The 27,107-nt window shown below is 44.0% G+C and overlaps 1 protein-coding gene and 1 pseudogene across 1 annotated transcript in view; both read right to left on the bottom strand.

Moving 5' to 3' along the window:
- Positions 1-3,234: 3,234 nt before the first annotated feature.
- Positions 3,235-27,107, bottom strand: part of HACL1 (2-hydroxyacyl-CoA lyase 1) — a 45,200-nt gene continuing 21,327 nt past the window's right edge. Inside the window, exons 11-18 of the mRNA XM_002716184.5 lie at positions 19,769-19,874; positions 18,328-18,411; positions 17,069-17,170; positions 10,995-11,149; positions 10,360-10,518; positions 8,595-8,702; positions 6,806-6,992; positions 3,235-4,061 (exon numbers count right to left, since the gene is read on the bottom strand). Of these exons, the coding sequence (XP_002716230.5) occupies positions 4,029-4,061; positions 6,806-6,992; positions 8,595-8,702; positions 10,360-10,518; positions 10,995-11,149; positions 17,069-17,170; positions 18,328-18,411; positions 19,769-19,874 (934 nt within the window). The 3' untranslated portion in view covers positions 3,235-4,028. The remainder of the gene's footprint in view (positions 4,062-6,805; positions 6,993-8,594; positions 8,703-10,359; positions 10,519-10,994; positions 11,150-17,068; positions 17,171-18,327; positions 18,412-19,768; positions 19,875-27,107) is intronic.
- LOC138849395 (large ribosomal subunit protein uL6-like) lies at positions 15,883-16,623 on the bottom strand (annotated as a pseudogene).

Here is a 27,107-nt window from a genome sequence, read left to right on the forward strand (position 1 = left end):
TGTACTGTACATAATTGCATAGTACATATGTTATACTTTTAAAAATTTATTTTGAGAGAGAAAGAGGCAGAAGAAGATCTTCTGTCTGCTGCTTCACTTCCCAAAGGCCTAAAACAGCCACGGCCGAGCCAGGCTGGTGCCAGGAGGAACTGGGGACTCCATCTGGGTCTCTCATGTAGGTGGCAGGACCCCAAGTACTTAAGTCATTATCTGCTTCCTCCCAGGGTGTGCATTAGCAGGAAGCTGGAACAGAAGTGGAGGAACCAGGACTTGCACCAGGCACTGACCACCGCATCAAACACCCACTCTTGCACTGGGATCTTGGGGGGCTGCAGTGCAGGTGTTTACATCAGCATCACCATGAACACGAGTAGTGGGTTTCACTAGGACATTCCCATAGCCATGACATCACTGGCCGATGGGCATTTCTCTGCTCCATTATCATATGGGACAGTCATCATATATGTGGTCCCTGGTAACCAACATGTTGTTATGTGGTGGTATGTGACTGTCATTCTGAGTCATGGCCCACTTCTTCCTTAATGCAGTGTTTCCCTGTTTCCTAGCTGAGGTCTTAAAAATAGTAAAGGAATAGAAATATTTTTAGATTCAATATTTTCATTTATTTCCTTCAGTGTTCAGAAGTCCTATCATTTCCTTGTCACAAATTTGAGACTTTTGTCCAAGAAAAATATACTCACTTCAATAAGTTGGGCTACTCCTAGATGCGTATATGAAATAACCATACAAAACCTCCATGAGCTGACTTTAACTATTACAAGTTCTCATTCCACTGTTGTTTAGTGAACCCTTGCAGAACACTGTGGATGTATAAGGAAGTAAAAAAAAAAAAATGCATTGCCCACTTTCAGGCCATGTCTAAAGTACTTGGGAAAGCAAGGCTCACTTGATAAGGGCAAAGCGCTGTCTCACTTTCCCCTTCATCGTAGGACAGGGATTCCAATCAGTGATCTCTCCTGAGTCTCACCTCAAAAATGCAGAGGTGTTTCCTGGAGACTTCTGTGGGCCAAGGCATTAGGCTAGCAGCTTCTGGATAGCTTTTGAATTCCATAGCGAACCACACAAGGGATGAAGTATCTTGAAAATCGATAGAGGAGCTAATCAAAGAAATTACTTCCCACTGATCTCAACTCTCGATGCTAAGTGTTCCTAAAATAAGAAAACCACCACCATCTTTCTAAAGTGCAAATGCAGAAAGAACTTGAGTATCACATGTCAGGATCACTTAGAAGTTATTAAAACTAGGGGCTGCATTCACTTTAGAGGGGCTTACTCAAAATCTTATCCTCCAAGGAAAAACTCCTCCGAAGAGACTAATTTCAAAATCATTTCCACAAATAAGCCGTCCATGGGTTTTGTCAATTAAAATGCTCCTAGACTGTTCTGGTCTTTAAGGATTCACACTGCCCTCTGCTGACAGCCTAGTGACCTGCAGCACCTCTTCCCCTTTGAGCTAATGCAGTTAGCACAGGGGCTTTTTCTCAGGTTATATCAAGTATTTACACACAGATTTACGTAGTGTAAGTCAAAAATATTTAGTAATACCCCACATCACCCTGTGTCAAACTCTGGTGTCACACTTGACTGCCAGAAGCAGGCCTCTCTGGGCAGGAGGACGCTGGGGAGATCATAGAAGCTACATCTGAATGCTTGTTTTCATCTCCACTTCGGCCTATGCTGGCCAGGCAACTTCAAAGTACATGCAGAGCAGGCCTGCTTACAGGGCCCGTCAGGAGCAAACCTTAGCTCCCTGGAGTCCATCACTTGAGTGTGGTTATTTGTGCCCCAAACTAGCCAATGTAGGCAAGTCTGGTAAGAGTGCACACAGATGAATTCTGATATAAAATCCTATGTGTCAATTCACATACAACTGCAAAACATACATCTGTGGGAAATGTGTACTAAAGAACAAATCGTGATGTCAGCATTCCAACTTCATCCTGTTTTACCCTTGTAAACGTGAATGGCCCTGAACATGGCTGATACTTCAATATTTTAAAAATATTTGGTAATCATATAATTTATACTTTTGTAAAAGGAAAAAATAAAAATCACCTATGATCCCATCATGAATATGTAATAAGCTTTTGGTCTGTTTGTGCCCATCTCTCTTCCTGTGTTTACCTGTGCATTCCATTTCCTCATTTGCCCCCCTTCCATTCTGTGGTTTGCCCTTTTCATATAATGGATTGTGTTTATTTCTCCATTAATAAAAACTGAGATACAAATTAAGGTGATTTTTATAATGACCATAATTCCTGTAACTGATGTCCTATTATTAAACACTCAGGTTATTCCTAAATAAAACTAGGTAGAATGGCCTTTCATATAAATATTTGATGAAATATTTTATTATTCCTTTAGGCTAAACTCCTCAAATAGGTTTCCTGGTCCAGAAATTATAGAGTATGAATATTTTTAAGATTCCAAGAACAAGCACTGCTAGAATTACTCTCCTGAAATGCACCAATTTCAGCAAGTGGCATAGGAATCTTTCATTTCACCTTCATCTGCACGAAGAATTTTGTTTTAAAGATCTATTTGTAAGAATTAGCAAGCTTCCATCTGCTGGTTCACTCCCCAAATGGCCACAATGGCCAAGGCTGGCCAGGCTGAAGCCAGGAGCCAGGAGGTTCCTCCAGGTCTCCTATGTGGGTTCAGGGGTCATCTTCCTCTACTTTCCTGGGTACATGAGCAGGGAGTTGGACTGAAGTGGAGCAGATGGAACTCAAACCAGTGCCCATATGGGATGCCGGTGCTGCAGACAGTGGCTTAACCCATTGTGCCACAGCACTAGCCCTGAGAATAATTTTCCAAGTGCTTTGCCAAGTGGAGAAACATGACTTTCAGCATAACTTTCACATTCATATTTACAATAAGCTTTACTGACCATCTGTATGTTTTTGAATTATACATTCATGCTCTTTCCCCACTTTCCTCATTTATAAGGGTTCTTTATATATGAAGGCTAACGCTGCTGGTCTCAATGTGGAATGCATACTCTAAGGCCCTGCAATTTATTAGTTTGAGAGTACTGCAACTTCTTTTAGTAAGTTCTTTCCAAGAAAAAAAACAAACAACCCAACTAAGTGTAAATGAAAAGACCTACTAACTACTGGGGAGAGAGGAAGGTACAGGGTGGTCAAGATAAAATATGAAATGGGAATATGAAATGTGTACCCCAACTTAATGAAAATGACTCTAAGATAATTCTTAGTTTTATTCTGTAGAAGTTTTTTTTTTTTTTTTTTTTTTTTTTTTTTTTTTAAGAATTTTATTTATTTTAGAGGCAGAGACAGGTCTTTCACCCACTGGTTCACTCCCCAAATGGCTGCAACACCAGAGATAAGATGAGCTGAAGCCAGGAGATTCTTCTGAGTCTCCCATGCGGATGCAGGGGCCCAAGCACTTGGGTCACCTTCCACTGCTTTCCCAGGCCATAGCAGAGAGCTGGATTGGAAGAGGAGGAGCCGCCCCATATAGAAATGGCTGCACCAGCCGGAGCTACACCGATCAGCAGCCAGGAGCTTCTTCTGGGTCTCCCATGTGAGTGCAGGGCCCCAAGCACTTGGGCCATCTTCTACTGCTTTCTCAGGCCATAACACAGAGTTGGATCAGAAGTGGAGCAGCTGGGTCTTGAATTGGTGTCAATATGGGATGCCAGCACTGCAGGGGGCTTTACCCACTGCGCCACAGCACCAGGCCCCAGAAGATGTTTTTAAAAGACATGTAACTTTGAGAGTACATTTAAAGAAATACTAGTGTATAACAACATTTAGGCAATTATACTATTTATAGAACCTTTTGTCTTTCATCATCTAAATGATTATTTCTGTGGTAGAATACTAGTATTTCCATTTTTGATAAACTCCTTTATAATAAATGTCATTTAGAAATTTTTTAAATTTTTCTTTGCACAATTCTAAATTATTACAATTTTGCTGCAAAAAATAAAATTCCATCTTGCAGGAAAAAAACTCCTCAAGCCCACCCATCAGCATCTTTATTTACATATTAGAGCGGGTCAGCCAGTGAAAATCCTAGAAAAAGAAGACAACAAACATTCAGTAAAACAAAACAAAACAACCGTCTCAAACTGTACCCTCACTCTTGTTCTGAAATGGAAAGTCTCCCACCCTGGGGGTAAAGTCAAGTTTGTCTTTGGTTCAGTGCTTTTCCCCAAAAGCAGCTAAAGAATCCACTAGAGAACCTTGCTGCCTCATTCTGCAAAACGCAGTGCTGAGTCCTCCTCCACTAACAGGAATCAGGCACAGAACGACTAGAGTGTAGAAGAGGCGGGAAGGAGAGAGCAGATACGGGAGGCCCAGAGGGCCGTGCTCGCAGTCTGCGAAGGCGGCAGGAAGCCCGGGTGCACAGGTGCGGTGTCCCCACAGCAGGAGGCAGCCGGCCCACACCACCAACCAGTGACACGTGGTAGATGGACAGTTAGTGAAAAATCAACAGCGTGGACACTGTCATGTGCAGGATTCCACTGGAACGAAGACAAGTAATGTTGAGGTGATAAATGTAAGAAATAAAAGGATACTTCTGGAATTGTACAGGAGGAAGGCAAGAACAGTCTTTTTCCAGCAATGCCCAAACAAGTGACAGGAAGGCTGCAGAACGGCTCGCGGGAAGCAGGTCATTAGAGGATGGCCTTGCCGGCAGAGGGGAACCTCACGAGGGCTCCATGGACACGGACACAGCCCTCAGCACTGTGTGCGCTCATCCAGCTGCTCCCAGTGGCTTTGGTTTCCATCCTGATCCCAGCAGGAGGGCTTCCTTGGTCACAAAACTAACATCCCAGTTGCTGCGAAGCATTCATTCCAGTTAGGAATTAATAAGATGGCATGAGGTTTTAAAACCTGTGTCTATTGTACGTCTGGCTGGAAACCGCTGAGCCCCTGAGGGCGCGGAGTACATTCTCAAGTGGCCAACCCTCCCTTAAAGCTGTCCGCCTGCTCCAGGGAACCCCAGCCTGTGCCGCCTGCCTGTCCCCGTCCTGGCTGGGTGTCTGCACTCATCTCCCTCGTCACCAGGCTGCTTCTGGACCATCTCGGACCCTCCATTAGGGGTCAATGCCAAAGTCTCCAGTATCTTTTTTACAAAGATTTTAAGTAGAATCTGATATAATCTGGTTTCCAAATTAGTTGATTTACATTTTACTGAATGCCAAAGTAAGTGTTCAACCCAGTCATCTCCTGCCTTGTTTAAAAAGACCCTCACGGTGGATACATGTGTAACCGAGACAAAGCATGTGGTAAAACGACCTGTGGGAAAACCAGCCGGTATGAAGCTGTGAGCACGGGGGCGGTGGGTAAGAGCAGGTCAGCACAGGAGGGGCTGATGTGCCAGGTGTGACACAGGAGATGTGGGTAAGAGCAGGTTAGTGCGGGAGGGGCGACATGTGAGATGTGATAGGGAGGACAGGCGGGTCATTCTCAGGGCTGGAGTACAAGATTCAGTATAGGAAATAACTTAACCTGGGATCACACGATGCCTCTTGTACTCACCTGACGGCTGTAATCTACACTAGGTTTGCTTTAGCAATCAAGTTTTTGTCACGGGGGTGGGTGTTTGGTGCCATGGTTAAGTTGCTGCTTTTGGGAAGCCTGCACCTCCTACCAGGGTGCCTCGGTGCCTGTCCTGGCTACTCCACTTCCAGTCCAACTTCTGATAATGCGAACCCTGGACAGCAGTAGGTCATGACTGAAGGCTAGGGTCTTTGCTACCCATATGATACACCCAGATGGAATTCCTGGCTTTGGCTTAGCCCAATCCTGGCTGTTGCAGGCATTTGGGCAGTGAACCAGTGGATGAAAGATATATTCTCTCTCTCTCCCTGCCTTTCAAATACAATGAAAATACATACTTTTAATTTAAATTCTAGATTTTTTTTTTTTAAGCAGAGAAGTGAGATCCTTCATGTACTGGCTGACTCCCCAGATGCCCACAACAGCTGAGGCTGAGCTAGGCTAAAGACAGGAGCTTGGAACTCAATCCAGGACTCCCATGTGGATGGTAGGGCCCCACGTATTTGAGACACTGTCTACTGTCACCCAAGAGATGCACCAGCAGGAAGCTGGACCAGAACTGGAGTAGCCTGGACGTGCACCAGGCGCTCTGATACAGAATGTGGGCACCCAAGCAGTGGCTTAACTTGCTGTGCCACTATGCCCACTCCAAGGTGACTACCTTTGAACATAACTGCACAAATCATTCTATTACCAGCTCATCCCCGACTGTGCCTTCTCCCTGTCTCCTGGTCACTCTGGCCTCCCTCGGCTCCTCAGACTAGCCCTGCCCCCGACTGCCACAGACCCTTTGCACATCCCTTCTCTTTGCTGAGTTACCCCTACTCATCCTTGGGGTCTCGGTTTCAGAGTTTATTTCCTCTGAGAGAAGCTTTCCCTCTAACCCCAGTACAAATCAGATTCCTTTGTCATTCGTTTGCTTAGAACTGGGTTCCTTTCTTTATGAGCAATCACCTCGCCCCATCGTGTGCACTTGGTCGTGAGTTTATGCACGGTCCCTCTCCCTCGTCAGCCTGTACGTTCATGGAAGTGACAACTCAGCTTGGATTTCCTCAACTACTGCTATTCTTAGCACCTAATGCAGCATACCAAACAGTATATCAGCAAATACTGATTAAATAAAAAATTACCAAACCCAGAAGTGGTTTAGAGACACTCTGTGTTTAACTGAGTTTCCGTGTGGCAGCTCATTTTCTGAGGGGGTGGGAGTCAGGCGCCTTTCCTGCTTTCTGCTCAGCGACCGCCTGTACCTGGGCCTTCCGCGTGCTCTGCGGCTCGATCAGGATGTTGATAAGACAGGGTTTAGTTGTGTCTGCCAGGGCCTGCTTCAGGGATTTCTGGAGTTCTTCTGGTGTTTGTACAAAATACCCTTTGCCTCCAAATGCAGTCATGACCTGCTCGTAATGGGAGTTTGGCAGGAGACACATTGGAGGGGCCCTAGAAAAAGAAAGCCATGAAGTCAGTGACATTGAACTAGGAAAGGATTCAGAAAGCAGTCATTGCCTGAAGTTACTCATGAGGAAACTTACACTAAGCCAAAACATAAACTTTTACGTCCAGCACTCAAGGCTGAGAAGCCAGTACAGTGAATTTTCCGTGTTTTTTGTTTATGCAGCAATGTCCAACAGACGTTCAGTGATGGTGGGAATGCTTTATAATTGTGCCATCTGATAAAGCAGCCACTAGCCACCTATTGCTGTGAGCACCTGAAATGTGACTAGAACTAAGGAACTCAATTTTAAATTTCATTTAATTTGAACTGATTTAAATTTAATTAGTAACATCCTATATGGCACAAGCTACAATATTCTACTACCATGAACCCAAAAGAAAATGGGATGGTTACAGTAAAATGATACCAAACAATAACAAAACAACAAATGAAGTGAGGCATAAACAAATACAATCCACCCCCACCTCCACCTCCAGGCTCCCTCACATCCTGTCCTGTACCCCATGGCCAGCTACCACACTGTCACTGTCAGACTGGCTCTGCCATCAGCCAGCCAGGATTTGGTTAGTGGCAAAAAGAGGGAAGATCTGTGGATCACACATCAGTGGATCACACATTGTAGAAGCATCCATTTTCCTACACGGCGTAGTAGGAACAGCAGGAATGGAAGCATTTCACAATAAGCCCTTTCATTAACAAGGCTAAAGACACTATACTCATTTATCCAACTCCTCAGGGGCTCCCTGATCATAAACTACTTAGATTGTAGTGCAAAGAAGAACCATGAAGACAGGGTTTCTGACTTTTAGGAGGGCTGCCAATCAAAGCAAACAATGCGCATGCCATGTAAGCACACGCCAAAACAGCCACTTTTTTATAGAAAACTTTATTTAATAAATATAAATTTCGAAAGTACAACTTTTGGATTATAGTGGTTCTTATCCCCATAACCACCCTCCCACCTGCAAACCATCCCATCTCCTACTCCCTCTCTCATTCCATTCTTCATTAAGATTCATTTTTAATTATCTATATACAGAAGATCAACTCTAAGATTTCAACAGTTTGTACCCACACAGACACACGAAATATCGAGTATTGTTTGAAGACTAGTTGTACTGTTAATTCTCATTTGGACATTAAGGACAAACATCCTACATGGGGAGCAGGTGCACAGTGATTCCTGTTGTTGATTTAACAACTGACACTCTTATTTATGACGTTAGTAATCACCTGAGGCTCTGTCATGCGCTGCCAAGACTATGGAAGCCTCTTGAGTCCACAAACTCTGAAATTATTTAGACAAGGCCATAATCAAAGTGGAAGTTCTCTCTTCCCTTCAGAGAAAGGTACCTTCTTCTTTGATGGCCTCTTCTTTCCACCGGGATCACACAGAGATCTTTGATTTAGGTCATTTTTTGCCACAATGTCTAGGCTTTCCATGCCTGAGAAACTCTCATGGGCTTTTTAGCCAGATCTGAATGCCTTAAGGGCTGATTCTGAGGCCAGAGTAAAACAGCCACTTTTATAAAGCAAGGTTAAAATAGATGAGAGAAAGTGACTATACACAGTTCTGGATTTCTTACCGTACAGTAGCATCTTGAAATTCTAACATTTCTTTCCAAGTATCTGCATCAAAACCTTGGTAAATTCCATTATTATTCACCACCAAGATAACAATTGGCAAGTTGTACCTAAAAGAGCAAAATATAAAGGAAATCATTTTTCATTCTAAAGCAATTTCTTGGGGCTGAGATTTTAACTTAAAATTTTCTATGAGTTTTTTTATAATGTTAGAGGGAGAAGACAACTTAAGCATTTATTGTTCTAATAAAGAGTATCGACGAACAGAAATGGAGCAGTAGACAGAACACAAGATGAGGGGTTGGTAGACCTGGTTCTACCACTGTTTAGCTTTGGACCTCTGGCAAGTCACCGGGCTTTTCTCAATCCTGGTTTTCACAGATCCAGTCGTCACGGGAAAAGCACCTTCCACACTTAATCTCTCTGGGGCACCACTTCGGGGTGGTTCCTGGCTGCACTGTTTTGAAAGCCCCTTTCTCCTTGCTGAGCTCACGGATGCTGGGGCAGATACACAAGTGATGAGCACACACAGTCTGCACTCAAACCACTAGGAACACATTGCATGGAGTATCAGTAGAGAAAAACGACAATGTCCCCGATGGCACGACAACGACAAACAGAGCTGATGACTGATACCTGAAACAGTGTGGGCTTTATTTCCTACAGATGTCATGTCTGAGGGAAGAGGGTTAAGACAAAACCAAACTGTGCAATGTTAAACAAAAGGATTGTGCTCATGATTCCTCTCCACACTCAAGAGGGATCATTCCTCTAGAGAAAGCTGACTTCCTCATGTTGTTGTTACTTGGCCACTGATAGACTCTAACAGGCACATGGTTTCCTTTTATCTTGAAAGTTTGATTTAACAAAGCTCTGGGGGTCGGTGCTGTGGTGTAGTGGGTAAAGCTGCCGGCTGCAGTTCCGGCATCCCATATGGGCGCCGGTTCATGTCCTGACTGCTCTACTTCCAATCCAGCTCTCTGCTATGGCCTGGGAGGGCAGTGGAAGATGGCCCAAGTCCTTGGGCTCCTGCACCTATGTGGGAGACCTCGAAGAAGCTCCTGGCTCCAAATCAACTCAGCTCCAGCTGCTGCAGCCATTTGGGGAGTGAATCAGCAGCTGGAAGATGCCTCTCTCTCTCTCCCTCTCCCTCTCTGTCTCTAACTCTGCCTTTCAAATAAATAAATCTTTAAAAAACAAAGCTGTGGAAACCCCAAAACATTTACAGAAGCCCTCATAAACAGTCCTGGCTAAGAACAGGATGGATTTTTCACAGTTTAATATAGACAGGGAAAACAATGCCCATCCTCCCCTCATCTGCACACTAATCTGAATGGCTCACATTGACTTGAGTGTCACTTGAAGTCTCCCGGTCATCTCACCTGTTCCTCACAACCGTCCTCTGGTGAGAACTGATCCTACTCCCACTTTAGAGAGGCCACTGAAGCTTGGTGAAGTGATTTTAGCAAAGTCACCTGTGGTAGAGCCTTAATTAAATCCAGCCTGGCCCAGATCTCCCTACAGAAAACAAGCCCTCCCCCCCCGAACCCCCACAGTGACCTCAAAGCGGCTTCTCAGTTCTACAGGTTTTTGGCATGCAGTGAGGAGGCCATGAGCACTGTCCTGGGGAGGAGACTGGCTTCATTTACACTCATCTCTGCAGCGTATGCACAGGTTGTCCTGCGAGTGCTGAATGTGTGCCAAGTGTCTGTCAGGCAAGCGAGCCTTGGTGAGGAAGGAATTCTCCGATTCAGGATTCTGTTTTACCTGCAGATGGTTTCCACCTCCATGCCCGAAAATCCAAATGCACTGTCTCCTTCCACACAGATGACCCGCTGCCCTGGGTTTCTATCTTTAGCCACGAGAGCAGCTGCAATAGCAAATCCCAAACCGACTCCCATTGTTCCAAAAGTACCAGCATCAAGCCTGTTGGGGAACAAGGCTAAAATAACTCTCCATGGCATGTCACAGACTGGGGCTGGCACAAACCTAGTCGTATTCACACAGTTCATGGAAAAATAAAGAACTGTAAAATGTGTTCTTAAATTTTTAGATGGTGAGGAACTAATCTGTGAAGGTTGGGCAAAATGAGAGAAAAAAAGCCACATGGGATTGCTTGGAGACTGTAAATGTGACCTTGGAACACGGTACACAGACTGTCACATACTACTGTGGGCATACCAGGCCCATCACATCTCTCTAAAACCTTGTTTAAGAATTCTTTTTATGAAATATGTCCTTACATGGTGAACATGGATGATTATTATACAGTCCTTATACAGTGAGCATGGATGATTATTATACAGTGAGCATGGATGATTCTCAAATGTTTTCTTTATCCACATTATTGTGGTTTCAAGTTAAACACACTGTGATTCTAATTTCTTTCCTAGAAGCCTTACCTGTGACGGGGAAGGTAATTTTGAAGCACGGTGCGTCCAATGTCCATAGTATTTGCTCCTTCACTTACCACAAAACAGTCTTGGGGGAGTTGTTCTTGAACATGGTAGAATACTGTGTAATAATTCATAGGCAGGGATTTTTTGGATGCTAATTCCTAAAACAGTAGAGAGAATATAATCAAATAAGACTGGGATAACAGTCAATAAGCTACCATTGAACTTACTGGAAACAGGCAAAACCTATAGACCACAAGGCTCCTGAAGGCTGTACAACAGCCACTCCTGAGAAGCTAACTGACCTAGGAACAATCCCAGGGGACAAGCCAACAAAAACATGTTTTGGGGCAGGTGCTGTGGTGTAGTAGTCTAAGCCTCTGCCTGCAGTGCAGGCATCCTATATGGGTGCAGGTTCAAGTCTTGGCTGCTTCTCTTCCAATCCAGCTCTCTGCTAAGGCCTGGGAAAGCAGTGGAAGATGGCCCAAGTGCTTGGGCCCCTGTACCCATGTGGGAGAGCCTGAAGAACCTCCCGGCTTTGGATTGGCCTACCTCTGGCTGTTGCAGCTATCTGAGGAGTGAACCTGTGGGGAGCAACTCGGACTAGACTAAGTTACTGGAATTAAGACTTATTCTATGCATCTGCTCTCCCACAATATGGCGCTAGGAGAGGAGTAAACAACTTCTACACAGCTGCCTCCAGTTCGACCAATAACCTGCAGGAGCTGATCCTGCTCCTGATTGGAGGAGAGCAGCGTACTCGGCGTGTGGGTAGCAGAGTTGGGATTGGTGGAAGAGGACTATAAAGGAGGAGAGAGACAACATGCACCAGGAACATCTAAGGGGAACATCCGGATAACATCTGAGCAGCCCCCGAGAGAGCCGGCCGGCGGTGTGCCGCTCCCCCGCGGAAGTGGGGAAAGTGGCAGGGGGAGCCGCCCTTCCGCGGAGGTGGAAGGATCGGCAGCCAACCCGGGAAGAACCAGCAGCAAACCTGGGAAGGGCCGAGCAGACAAAAGAACAGTGCAGGGTCCTGTGTCGTTCCTCCACGAAGAGGGGGAGTGACATGAACCAGTGGATGGAAGACCTCTCTGTCTCTCCCTCTCTCTGTAACTCTGCCTCTCAAATAAATAAATCATTTTTTAAAATATTTATTTATTTGAAAGGTAGAGTTAGAGAGAGAGAGAGAGAGGTCTTCCATCTGCTGGTTCACTCCCCTAAGGGCCACAAGGGCCGGAGCTATGCTGATCTGAAGCCAGGAGCCTGGAGGTTAAGCCAGGAGCCTGGAGGTTCTTCCAGGTTTCCCACATGGGTGCAGGAGCCCAAGGACTTGGGCCATCTTCTACTGCTTTCCCAGGGCATAGCAGAGAGCTGGATTGGAAGTGAAGCAGCTGGGACTCGAACTGGTGCCCATATGGGATGCCAGCACTACAGGCAATGGCTTTACCCACTATGCCACAGCGCTGGCCCCATAAATCTTAAAAACAACAACAACAACAACAACAAAAAACATGTCCTACAGTCCCAGTTTGAGACACTGTCAACTGGGGGCTATCCCTCTTCCTGGAGATGTATGATCCACATTAGCATATTATAGGCTCTGAAAAATCCTACAATATGTAGAGACAGCTGGGAAACCCTGGATTAAACTAGAAAATCTTGAGAACTCTTAGAATAACACTACCCTAGAAAAACATCTTTATTCCAGAATATTTTCATCTGAAATACGGCCACAAACTTAAAAATGTCTGACACAAGCATTAGCTTAGTGGTTTAAGACCCCCCCACCATGTCATATTCTCTCTCTCTCTCTCTCTCTCCATGTGTAACTCTGCCTTCAAATAAATAAGACTTTCTTTTTTAAAAAAAAAAAGTCTAGATTTTAGAAAACAACTTAAAAATCTGGTTCTTCCCCTCCCCCCACACCACAGAGCAGAGGAGACAGGCTACTCCTACCATTCTAAAGAGCCCTGAATGGTGGGAGAACTCCACGGTAAATGTTTTTGTTTGGCATGTGTCTTTCAGAGCCAAGAAAATCACACGGGCTTCAGCACTGCTACTTCTCCTTTGCTGGCGATCATTCCCAAGACAGGTTAGGGATGCCCCTTTACCCCTGTACCAGAGAGGAGTCCTTCCCATCTTAAACTAAGGTGAGTTCTAGGAAAAAGAAAGTATTAGTTATAGATAGAGCCAGCAACCAGGAGCCAGGAACCTGGAACCTCTTCTCGGCCTCCCATGCAGGTGCAGGAGCCCAAGAACTCGTCCATCCTGTACTGCCTTCCCAGGCCATAGCAGAGAGCTGGATCAGAAGTGGAGCAGCTGGGACTTGAACCAGCGTCCATATGGGATGCCAGTACTGCAGGCGGCAGCTTTACCTGCTATGCCACAACACTGGTCCCAAATGGTTCTTGATAAGGGAAATAGATACTGATTAAAGTTCCAGTGTAAGGCAGAAATCAGGTATAATCAATCCTGCTATAATGCTTGACTTAAAAATGTGACTGTATTCCAACATGATTGCTATATTAGGGAGCAAAATAAGAGTAACTTGAATGTAATGCTGCTTATTCAGGATTCTATCAGTGGGAAACACTAGATGAAAACAGGAAACTACAATCAGTTGGGCTAAGACACATAGGAATACACAAAACAGTGAAAGCATCAGAAACAGTCCTTACAAAGACAAAGTACTGTGTGTGTGTGTGTGTGTGTGTGTTGCAGGAGAGGGGCTTAAAAACTTCATGGAGGTTCTGGCATCTTGGCGTAGTAGGTTAAGCCTCTATCTGGGATCCCCACATGCCGTATCAGAGCTCAGGCTACCCCACTTCCAGTCCAGCTTCCTGCCAGTGCACCCTGGGAGCAGCAGTTGATGGCTCAAGTACTTGAGTCCCTGCCACCCACATGGAAGATCTGGATAGTTTCTGTATCCTGGCTTGGCCTGGCCCAACGTTGGCTGCTGTGGCCATCTGGAGAATGAACCAGCAGATGGAAGACCTCTCTCCCTATCACTCTGCCTTTCAAAACAAACAAACAAACAAAAAACAAACCTTAAAAAAAGTTCATAGTAAATGCAATTAAAAATAAAAATATAAACTTCGATTATTAACATAGATTCCATCAGGTTCTAGACACTTTCGAAAGTGATGACACCAGCCACTTAGTCCATCCATCCCTAAAGAACTAAGGGTTCTGGGAATTCAGTGCAGTCTTTTTTCACATTAATGAGGAAAAATGGGTGCCCGTTAAAAGATTTTAAGATTAGAAAACAAAAGGAACCAAATCAGGTCTGTAGGGTAGATGCCCAATGATTTCTCTTAACTCTTGAAAAACTGGCCTTGTCTAATGAGAGGATGAGCAGTCACTGTCGTGGTAGAGGACGACTCTGGTGACGTTTTCCTGCCACAGCCTTGGCTAACTTTCTTGAAACACTCCCCTGTTAAGCAGATGTTATCATCATCTGGCCCTCCAGAATGCCAACGAGCAAAATGCTTTGATCAGCCCAAGAAACTCTGCCATGATCTGTGCTCTTGACCAATCTGCCTGCACATACAGTGGACCACTTCCTCCTCTTGGCGGCCATTGCTTTGACTGAGCCTTGTCTTCAGGATCACGCTGGTAGAGCCACGTTCCACCTTTTGTACAATTTTTGGAAGAAATACGTCGTAGTCTTAATCCCACATAGTGAAAAGTTCCATTGAAAACTCTGTTTTTGTCTGCAGCTGATCTGGACACACAAGTTGTAGCACCCATGCAACAAAGTTTACTGCACGTTTCCAATCAGAATTGTGTACGCTGAGCCAGCTGTTCCTGCTGTGACTCACTGGTTCTCCTCAAACAGGGCACGAACAAGGTTAATCTTCTCCTCACAAATTCATGTGGTGGTCTGCAGCTGTGGGCTTCATTTTGAACATCACCTCATCCCTTCTCGAGCGACCCATTTGTAAATGGATTCTTAGGGGCGCTGTCCCCAAAACTTTTCATAAAGCATCAATTATTTCATTATTCTCCCCCGCTAAGCTTCCCCATCAATTTGATGTTTGTTCTTCAATTTTAGCAGAAGTCACGTTGGTGTGATAGGGGTGATAGGGGCTCTTCTCAAACTGATGTCTTAACTTCCTTACTGCCTCCAATTAGATCCCATTCAAACATGTTCACAAGTTAGTATGACTGACAGGGTTGGTTTTTTTTTTTTTTTTTTTGGTGGAAATGTTGAAATTCATGCATAGTTTTTTCATAATATGAATTATGTGAATTATCTGAAGACTTCCTCATTATACATAGAGGCATAAAGACTTAATTTTAAAAAAGATTTATTTATTTATTTGAAGGTCAAAGAGGAGGGGGAGAGAGCAAGTGAAAGTGTGCATGCATGCTAGCTTTCCTCTGCTGGTTCACTCCCCAAATGGCTTCAAAGGCTGGGGCTGGGCTCGGGTGAAGGTAGGAGCCCGGAGTTGCTTCTGTGTCTCCCATGTGGGTGCAGGGGCCCAAGTACACTGGCCATCTTCTGCTGTTTTCCCAGGCGCATGAGCAGGAAGCTGGACTGGAAGTGGAACAGCCGAGTGTTGAACCATCGTTGATATGGGATGCCAGTGTCACAGAGACTTAACCTGTTACCCTATCATGCTGGCCCCCACTGGCTGTTCTATTTTTGATTCAACTCTCTGCTAATGGCCTGGGATAAGCAGTAGAAGGTAGTCCAAGTGTTTCGGCTCCTGTATTCACGAGGAGATCCAGATGAAGTTCCTGGCAGCCGTCTGGGGAGTGAACCAGCAGATGAAGATACCTCTCTGTCTCTCCCTAAGAGAGACTTTGTTGTATCTCTGAAACTTTGGATTTCAAGATTATCTCTATCACTCTCTGAGATATCTGACTTTCAAATAAATCTTTAGAAAAATTAAATGAAAAAGAAGGCTATCCACTGGATTAAGTTTTCATTTTATCCCCAAATCAATAGATCTTTTATTGCCTTATTAAAATACCACAAATTAGACTTATAACCTCGGTTCCTGTTTCTGTAGCTGGACAACTTTTAGATCTTATTCATCTGCCTGCTGAACTGTTCCTTTTCCAGAGACATAGATACTATCCAAAACTTTTCTCATATCCTTGTTTTTAACTGTTGTTGCCTGCTGAATCAAAGCAGCTAAGTTTGAAATGAGTTCCATGTCACTGACTTCAAGGGCTAATTCATCCTTCTGGGATTGAGATCCTGAACAAGCAGTACCTAGCCTCATCTGAATCCTTCAGATGTACTTTTCACTCCAGAAATCCTAGATTTCAATCACAGACCCTTTCTCTTGAACAACCACGTTGATGAGGAAGTGAGCACACACAGACCTCAACTTGCAGGGACCCAGGGTAGCCCCCTTGATCACATTCTGTACGTGACTGCAGACGGCGTGCATGGCCCCCAGTTCCTTTCTATTTCCCCACCACTTGTAGCCTGGAACCTCCTCTTCTTCGCTCCATTGACGTGACTGAAATCCCTCTGCAGGGTTCCTCTGGGGCCTTTCAGAACTGTGAACAGCCCTTCAGACAAATCGATGTCGACATTTTCTGAAGTGTCCCCAGTCTGCAGAGAATGGTCTTCTTTCTCACAGCAGATGCGGCAAAGAGAGCAAGTTTTCCATTTTGATGAAACAGTTATCAATTATACTTGTATGCCTTGCAGAGTCTCTATCTTGAAGGCAGAAAACATGATCTAAGTTTCCAAAAGCTCACCTAACTGTGATGTTCTGTGGCCACATAAAACTGAGGACGCTGAGCCACACCCATCGCCATCCGCTGTGACAACTCTGCCCGGCATCAGGTCACCCCCTCCTACCACTGCAGTAACTCACAGCTGCAAGCCGGGCTTCCCATGCCAAGTCCTGGAGACACGTCAGCTGTCTCTCAAGGTAGCTTTCTTACGTTTATTTTCACAAGGGTTTTGAAGGGCCCCTAACTCCCTTCTCTCATCAGCCTTTTACTGCCTGATTTCGCATAGCAAGTGATTTTTAGGAATGCAAATATCACATTTTGGCAGGACTCATGGAGCCATAAGCCTGAGCACTCCTGAGTTTCAGGGAGTCTTGTATTACCTGGGATAAAGCTTCATTACTCTTCATTTTTTCCCTCAGAGTTTTCCACCACTTGCTCTCTGGAGGATACTGCCACAGTGGTTTAGTCAATTGTTCTAAAAGCTGAAAAAGAAAGCGTGTAACTTTTTCTTTGCTTTTTTGAAAATAAACCAAGTTAGCATAAAAATCTCTTCTCTTAAAAAGCAGTCCTGCTATCCATCCTACACTTCACATCATTCTAGGCAGTAAACAGCTGATAGAAGAGACATGGGAAGCATGGGAAGCTTCTGTTTGTGTCAGTGTGCACACCTCCTGGATGCTGGGGTTCCCACAGCACAGAGTGAAGCGCTACCTCCTCCTCACCTCGCAGGAAGGGATCTAATGGCCTCCTCAGTCTTCAGCACTAGAAGGAAGACTGCCCCCTACACAACTCTTGCAGGAAAGCTGATAAATACAGGAGATAGACCAAATGCTCCAGTGACTTAATCTGTGAGTAGGAACTGCTCCTAATATGGAATAATCAAGATCATACTAATTTGTCATACAAAATCAAGTGACAAACATGACTCCTGTCACAGTGAAATGTAGAAATTGTGCACTAGTACTAAGAACCTTGACAAGTCAGATTACAGTTTGAAGAGTGAAACACTCTTCATTACCTAAGGAAATAATAAGGCAGACTTTTCCAGTGCATACATCATTTATTGGCTCTAAGTTCAATTCCTTTTAAAGCTGCAGTCCTACTCAGTAAATCACTGGGTCCTACTCAGTAAACCACTGTTTCCCTACTGAATGACTTTAGATTTTCCAACTACCTTCTAAAAACGTAACGTATGTAAACATTAGCTATGTATAGAAGTTATATTTACCAAGTTCCAAAGTTATATTTTAGAGTAGTTTTCCATGCTAAATTTGGTTTAAAATAGACATTAACAGACCTGTCACCAAGTGAATCAAGACAAATATCATATCTGTTCCCTAAAGACCAACCCAGGCAGGCGTTTTGCCTACTGGATAGGACACAATGTCCCATAGCAGAGTACCAGGGTTCCATTCCCAGCCCTGGCTCCTGACTGCAGCTTCCTGCTAATGCAGACTCTGCTAATGCAGGCAGAGATGTTGGCTCAAGTAATTGAATTCCTGGCTCAAAACGCTGCTCTGGCCCAGTAGCAGCTATTGTGGGTGTTAGGGGAGTGAAGCAGAGAACAGGATCTGTCTTCCTCTCATTACAAAGAACAAAACCAATCTACATAAATTAAAACCCAGGCAAAAGTTTTTACCTGTTTAGTGACAGCATTTATGTCTCCTAGCAAAGTTACAGCAGGCTTTACATTATTCCCCAGTTCTTCTGCACAGATATCAACCTAAGAAAGAGACACAGCTGAGGAACAAAACATGCTTATTCTTAAAACTCTTCGAGAAATTAATTAAGCCTAAATAAATGAACTACAATATACATCAAGGAACACTGATATGTAAGAAACTCCTTAACAGAAATAAATCCATAACGCTATATGAATATCACCAGTAGTATACAGAACCTCAGCATCTTCCCTCACTGTAAACTCTATGGAATCTGGGGATCATTCCTTTACAGCCACAGGAAAGCATCTGGTCGAACCAACCATGGTTTTGAATGTAATCAATAATGGGGTTCTACTGAGCTACATTTGGAATGTCCACCTAGAGCAGGGGTTCTGACACCTGGGCACACTTGCTGACTGCATCACCAGCGAGCTTGGTACACCATGGCCTGCCAGAGCTCACCTCAGAGTTTCTGATTTCAGTAAGTGTAGGCCGAGGTTCAGAAAGGTGCGCGTCTAACAGGTTTCCCAGGTGATACTGATGCTGCTGGCCCAGGGGCCATGTTTGGAGGATGACTCCTGCAGCACGGCATTAGCTGCCATTTATTCAGAAGTTTCATTTCTTGATGCTTATCACAAGTGAAATGGCTTCTGTAAGGAGGAATAATTTATCTGCCCTAAAGAGGATGCATCTTATTCTGTTATCAGCTGGGCAACCAAAAGGTGGCAACATCCTTCAGTGCAACTCACGGTCCTGCCTGTCTGTGGCACTAGGTTTCAATGGGCCCATGTGGAAAGGGAATTATTACAAGTTGGGTTGTTGAAAAGTAAAAGGTAGAGTGGGATAAGACAGCAATTACATCTGGGTCATCAAACTTCAAATGGAATGGGCCAACTGTGTAGGACAAACAGGTCTGCATGCCACACCTCTGAGGAACGTGGCCTTAAAGAAGGTCATAATGGTCCACGAGTCTTCAAACAGAAGTCAGGGTGTCCTTCCAGACACTTGGCTTATGACACAGCTAAAATCAGTGTGGATTAGAGATTTCCAACCAGAGGGTAAAGAAAGTGTTGGAGGGCAAAATTCCTTCCTTAACAATATTGAATGTTTCATTCTAAACTACCATCCTACTTAAAAATTTTTTTCCTCTACCTTTAAATGTGAAGAAAAGGCAAATTACACTTTTAAACTCTTTTTTAAACTTGATTTTGAAAAGTAGAAATAAAGTGGCACATTGTGTTTCATCAATTTGAAAAAGCTTACTCTGGTACCTATAATTATGTTAGAGAATTTATAAAGTTCTTCTTTTGTAAAAAGAGAAAGGAAAGCCAAGTAGAAAGCAGAACTGATAATGGCAGACAGGGAGAACAATGGACTGCAGACAGCTCTGACTTCAGATCGCCCCTCTCTGGGTACCTGGATGAACTTCACATCTGGCTGATATCTTGGAGGCAGTCCAAAATGTAAAATCCAATTTAGTCTGGCACCAAATAACACAATTACATCAGCATGTTGTAAAGCCCTATTAAAAAAAGAATTTGATATAACAAAAGCATATTTATATTTCTTATTTAAATTACTCTATTTCTTACTTAAATTACTCAAATTATTTTCTTTCTTTTTTTTTTTTTTAATTTATTTTGACAGGCAGAGTGGACAGTGAGAGAGAGAGACAGAGAGAAAGGTCTTCCTTTGCCGTTGGTGCACCCTCCAATGGCCGCTGCGGCTGGCGCGCTGCGGCCGGCACATTGCACTGATCCGATGGCAGGAGCCAGGTGCTTCTCCTGGTCTCCCATGCAGGTGCAGGGCCCAAGCACTTGGGCCATCCTCCACTGCACTCCCTGGCCACAGCAGAGAGCTGGCCTGGAAGAGGGGCAACCAGGACAGAATCCGGTGCCCCGACCGGGACTAGAACCCGGTGTGCCAGCGCCGCAAGGCGGAGGATTAGCCTAGTGAGCCGCGGCGCCAGGTCAAATTATTTTCTAAAGTATTTCTAAAGCCTAGATCATTTGGAACTTCAATTAGAATTCAGAATCCACTTCTAAGGTAAATAATTCATTGAATTATTTTATTTAATAATCTAAAAGATGAGTTAAGCAGAAAAATACTATAAGCTGTATCTATGCTTCACTACTTTTTATCATTGAAGTTAATGTAAGTCCATTGCAGATAATCTGGAAAAAATAGAAAAATAAACATACAGAAAAAAAATAATAAAGCCATAATACTTTCAATTTATAAACTATTACTAATATCCTGGCAAATTTTTTCATTTTTTTTCTATGTTAAGTATATATTTATAAAGTTGAGTTTATACACTAAAAAACTATCTCATGAACTTTTGCTATTCATAAACTTTTTTAGTCATTCATATTTGTCTTAAATATAATTTTTAAAAGTTACATATTTTATTGAACACATATATCATAATTTATTTAATATTTTCTCAATTTCTAAACAGTTTCTGATATTAAGAGTACTGGGCTACACATCTTTATGCTTGAATTTTAATGTATACTGGTAGAAGCAGATGTTCTAGGAATGTATATTCCTAGAAGCAGGTATGTTTAAGACCATAGATTCATATTCCCAAATTACTTTCTAAAATATCATACTAACCATATTATGGTGGTTTTATACACCTTATTGCTTTTGTCAACATAACTTCTAATGATTTGAAGACTTTTACTTTGGTATCCATAGTGACATCAACATAGCCAGCCTGGCAATCTTATGTTTGCCCTCCTATATCTTTGCCCAGTCTGGTTTTTAAGCTGCATTCATTGTGTTTCAGATATGCCTCTTATAATGCATACAGTTGCTGTTACTATTAATCCAATCTAAATGTCTCTCTCTTTCTGAAGTCTTATAATTTCTCTAAGTTTTGTTTTGACCTTTACTTCTCATTTTTTTGCTTCTTGGCTTTTTTCCTACCATGCCATACAGTACCTGTTTTTATTGCCTCTGTCTTCTTTAGTGTGAATGCAATTTTTCTCATTAGTTATTATTTCAAATAAATACTCAAAAATCATCTTCTTGGCCGGCACCGCGGCTCACTAGGCTAATCCTCCGCCTTGCGGCACCGGCACACCGGGTTCTAGTCCCGGTCGGGGCGCTGGATTCTGTCCCGGTTGCCCCTCTTCCAGGCCAGCTCTCTGCTGTGGCCAGGGAGTGCAGTGGAGGATGGCCCGAGTACTTGGGCCCTGCACCCCATGGGAGACCAGGATAAGTACCTGGTTCCTGCCATTGGATCAGCGCGGTGCGCCGGCCGCAGCGCACTGGCCGCAGTGGCCATTGGAGGGTGAACCAACGGCAAAGGAAGACCTTTCTCTCTCTCTCTCTCACTGTCCACTCTGCCTGTCAAAAAAAAAAAATCATCTTCTTACACTGCATCAGTCCCATGGGACTCAATTTAACAGATAAAACCTAAATTACAGGATATATTTGTGTGCTAACACTCTAAAACTCCTAAAATCTTGGATTATAATGTATATCACCTTGTGGTCTTTTTTACATTATCAATGTCATTAATGTTATTTTTAAAAACTTAGCTAGAACGAAGATAAATTTGGTTCAACTAATGTTGTTAATTTGATTACTGTACAAAGTATAATTGAATAAAAAGGACTGGTATGACCTATTAAGATAGCATTAAATGAACAACAATTAAAGACTAAAGAGCAAGCATTACATTTAAAAGCCTAAGTTAATTTTAGTCCATGCATAAGAATATGAAAAACACCAAGTGCATGACAGTGGTGAACTATGGAGAGGAAGGGAAGGAATATAAAAAAAGATACAGGAGGGGCCGGCGTCATGGTGCAGTAGGTTAATCCTCTGCCTTCGGTACCGGCATCCCATGTGGGTACCAGATTCTAGTCCCGGCTGCCCCTCTTCCAGTCCAGCTTTCTGCTGTGGCCTGGGAAAGCAGTGGAAGATGGCCCAAATCCTTGGGCCCCTGCACCCACATGGGAGAACAGGAAGAAGCACCTGGCTCCTGGCTTTGGATCAGCACAGCTCCAGCCGTTGCAGCCATTTGGGGAGTGAACCAATGGAAGGTTTTTCTCTCTCTTTCTCTCTCTTTCTCTCTCTCACTCTCTGTAACTCTCAAATAAAATAAATAAAATCTTTAAAAAAAAGATACAAGAGTTTGCAAATAAATCTGTAATTTCTTCTTAAAAAATCCTATAGCTATTAAATATTCCTATTATTTACTTAGGATTTCTTTTGTATTTCTACTGGTGGTTTTTCTGTCTTCTCATTCTTTCATAATGATGGCTAGCTTTCTGTATGCCTGTATGTAGCACATCCTTAAACATCTTCTGTAAAGCTGGACAAATGTCAACAAAATTTTTCAATTTCTGTTTGTTATGCAAGGTCTTTATTTCGCCTTCATTCATAAATGCAAACCTTGTGGGGTACATTATTCTGGGTTGACAGTGTTTTTTTTTTTAAGACTTGGACTATATCTCACCATTCTCTACTAGCCTGTAGGGTTTCTGATGAGAAGTCCGCTGTGAGTCTAATTGGAGATCCTCTGAAAGTAATCTGGGGTTTCTCTCCTGCCCATTTTAGAATCTTTTCCTTATGTTTTACCGTGGAAAGTTTGATTACAATGTGTCATGGTGAGGATCTTTTCTGGTCATGTCTATTAGGAGTTCTATGTGCTTCTTCTACTTGAACATCCCCTTCTCTCTCCAAATTGGAGAAGTTTTCTTTAATTATTTCATTAAATAGGCTTTTCTGTTTAAAGATCTTATTTATCTGAGAGAGAGACAGTGAGAGGGAGAGACAGAGAAAGAGGTCTTCCATCTGCTGGTTCACTCCCCAAATGGCTGCAACAGCTGGAGCTGTGCTGATCCGAATGTAGGGGCTTCTTCTGGGTCTCCCACATGGGTGCAGGGGCCCAAGTGTCTGGGCCATCTTCTACTGCTTTCCCAGGCCATAGCAGAGAGCTGGATGGGAAGAGAGCAGCTGGGTCTAGAACTAGTGCTCATATGGGATGCTGGCACCGTAGGCGTACTATTAACCTACTGAGCCAAATCACCGGCCCCTAAATAGGCTTTCTAGTCCCTTCTCTCTTTCCACTCCTTCAGGAACTCCTAAGACCCATACGTTGGGTTGTTTGATAGTATCCCATAGATCTCCAACACTGCTTTTAAGTTTTCTATTTTCTTATTTTGTTTTCTGTCTGACTCTAAGATTTCCATATATTTGTCTTCTAGTTCAGATTTATTTCTTCCGCCTCATCAAGTCTGCTGTTAAGACTTTCCACCACATTTTTTATTTGAGCCACTGAATTCTTTATTTCTAAAATTTCATTTTGATTTCTCTTTATATTCTGAATTTCCTGGGAAAAATTTTCATTCACATCATGCATCGTTTTCTTTAGTTTGTGGATTTGCTTCTGATTTTTTTTTTTTTTTTTTTTTGACAGGCAGAGTGGACAGTGAGAGAGAGAGACAGAGAGAGAAAGGTCTTCCTTTTGCCGTTGGTTCACTCTCCAATGGCCGCCGCTGCAGCCGGCGCACCGCGCTGATCCTGGCAGGAGCCAGGAGCCAGGTGCTTTTCCTGGTCTCCCATGGGGTGCAGGGCCCAAGCACCTGGGCCATCCTCCACTGCACTCCCTGGCCATAGCAGAGAGCTGGCCTGGAAGAGGGGCAACCGGGACAGAATCCGGCGCCCCAACCGGGACTAGAACCCGGTGTGCCGGCGCCGCAAGGTGGATCTGATTTTTTTTTAGTAATCCTGTGACTAATTTTCTAAATTCCATTTCTGGCATTTCCTCGATCTCTTCAACTTCGCATTCTAATATTGGAATGTTGTGTTCCTCTGGGGGGGGGGGTCACGGTAACTTACTTTTTCTTGTTTATTGAACTTCAGCTCTTATTTTTCAGCATTTGTGGAGCTGATTTTTAATTTTTGCTTCTGTTGGTTTTTATCTTTGGGGTTATGCTTCTGTGGCTTCATGGAATGTCTGCCCTTTCAGTGAATGCTGGGAGGTGTGTGGTAGGTATGGCCAGGGGGCTCTGGTCACCGCTATAGGGTGGGGCGAGTTTCCAGGGCAACACCCAAGTTGGCATGGGCATGCTAGAGCTCCAATCCCAGCTACAACCTTCACCTTTTTTTTTTTTTTTAAGACTTTATTTATTTATTTGAGAGGTAGAGTTACAAGGAGAGGGGAGACAGAGAGAAAGGTCTTCAGTCCTCTGGTTCACTCCCCCAAAGGGCCACAGCAGTCAGGGCTGGGCCGATCCAAAGCCTTCTGCTTCTTCCACTGGGGTGCAGGAGCCCAAGCACTTGGGCCATTTTCTACTGCTTTTCCAGGCCATGTAAAAGAACTGGATTGGAAAAGGAACAGCCAGGACTAGAACCGGTGCCCATATGAGATGCTGGCACCACATGTGGAGGCTTAGCCCACCATGCCACAGCACTGGTAGAGCTAACTATAAGATACTAAGTAAACTGATAATAGATTCTTGCAAAAAATTAAGAGTGGGAATATGAAAGGGGGAGAGGGGAAGGGTTAGAATGTGGGTGGGAGGGAAGGGAAGCCCCACTTTGTATCCAAATTGGTATACATGAAACATGAAACTTTTATAACAAAAAAAATTTTTAAGAAATCCTATAGCAATGTGACATGTTAATATTTATACTAAATAAAGTTGAATGGTGGTTACCTAAGTACTCATGATAAAGAAATTTCAAGAAATTAATAGGAAAAAAACCCTATAATATATATAAAAATATGTCTTAAAAGTTTACTTCTAGGGCCCAGCACTTGGCTCACTTGGTTAATCCTTGCCTGCGGTGCCAGCATCCCATATGGGCACCCAGTTCTTGTCCCGGTTGCTCCTCTTCCAGTCCAGCTCTCTGCTGTGGCCCGGGAGGGCAGCGGAGGATGGCCCAAGTGCTTGGGCCCCTGCACCTGCATGGGAGACCAGGAGGAAGCACCTGGCTCCTGGCTTTGAATCAGCGCAGTGTCAGCCGTAGCGGCCATTTGGGGAGTAAACCAACGGAAGGAAGACCTTTCTCTCTGTCTCTCTCTGTCTGTAACTCTACCTGTCAAATAAATAAATAAAAAATCTTTAAAAAACAAAAAGTTTACTTCTAAAAAGCAGAGGCTTCTAGTGCCAGGCAAGCCTAGATAAACGCATACAGCTTCAGCTCTCCCACTGACTACAGTGGAAAGCCTGGAACAAAACAGAAAGAGCAACCACCCCAGGATGCTGAAAAGTAAACAACAGTAGGCAGGTTCTGAGGGGAATTTAAAGTTTGAAGGTGCAACCCACACAGTGGATGAGTTTCCAAGCTTTCCCCTGCCCAGCTGCCAGGAGCCAGCCCTTGTCCAGAACTGCAGGTAGACAATTCCTGGCTTTCTGGCCAGCAGATCAGGAAAAGGGGACCACACAAACTGAAGTCTGTGGGCAGAAGGGTTCAGATTTTTTTTGTCTCTCTCCCAGCCTGCTGAGGGCGGTCCCACTGTAGCGCTGCATTGTGGGGCTCCCAAGCAGCTAAAATTCCCAGAAAAACGTGATCTTTCAGGCAGAAGAAATTAGGAAAAGGACGCCCTGTGGTCTGCACAGTGTGAGGCAGTTCCCTTTGTTTTGTTCTTCAGCTTGCCCAGGGCGCAGCCCCAGTCCCATCAAGGGCCAGGAAAAGGGGCTCCACTTGTGGGGGCTTGACATGCCTGAATCCCACATCACAGCTCTTGGGTTCAAGTCTTGGCTCCAGTCCCAAACCCAGCTTCCTGCTAATGTACACCCCAGAAGGCAGCAAGTGATGGCTCAAGTTCTTGGGTCTCTGCCACCTATGTGGGAGACTTGGAATGAGTCCCTAGCTCCTGGTTTCTGCCTGGCCCAGCCTGGCTGTTGCAGGCATTTTGGGGAGTGAGTCAGTGGCTTGATGGATCTCTCTCGGCCTTTCAAAACCAAGGAGGGTGGGGCTTCTGGGAATTCAAGAGTAGGAGTTGGGAGCTGGGCGGTCATAGAGATGAGAGGAAAGAAATCCCTAATAATCTGGATATGAACCAGCACATGCCTAGGGCTCACCCAAGCTGGGCATTGGCAGACAAACCCAATGCAGCACACAGCAAAGGCTCTGAAACCGCACTGATCCTGGAACTCCTGTCCCCAGGACATGCAGTCTGAACCTAACTGGGCCAACCTAACCTAGCCTGCAGGCTAAAACAAACAAAAATCAACAACAGGGGATTTTAGTATGACTCAGAAGTTCATAACAGTTAACAATTCTGATACAGTCCAAAATTATTCAGTACAGAAAGTTTTTTTCAAAATGTGACCAATTTTCAAAAGCAAAGATAATGAACAGATGCCAATCCAAGATGATCCAGATGCTAGAATTAGTAAAGACTTTGAAGCAGTCATTGTAACTATGCTCCATGAGGCTAAAGGAAAATACTCTAAAATAAATGTAAGGATAGAAGTTCTCAATAGAGAAACAGAAAATATGAGACAAAATGGGGCAGGCAGTCGGTGCAATGGTTCAGATGCCATTTGGGACATCCACATAACATATCAGAGTGCCTGAATTCAACTCCCAGCTCCACTTCCAATTTCAGTTTCCTGCTAATACACACCTTGGGAGGCAACAGACAATGGCTCAAACACTTGAGTCCCTGCCCCTCGTGTGTATTTGGGAATTGAACCAGTGGAGGGAAGATCTCTTTCTCCCTCTCCTCCTCTCTCTGCCTTTCAAATACATAGAAAATTTTTAAAATTCAAGTCACAAAAGG

Source organism: Oryctolagus cuniculus, chromosome 4, assembly GCF_964237555.1.
Source record: "Oryctolagus cuniculus chromosome 4, mOryCun1.1, whole genome shotgun sequence".
Classification (NCBI taxonomy): domain Eukaryota; kingdom Metazoa; phylum Chordata; class Mammalia; order Lagomorpha; family Leporidae; genus Oryctolagus; species Oryctolagus cuniculus.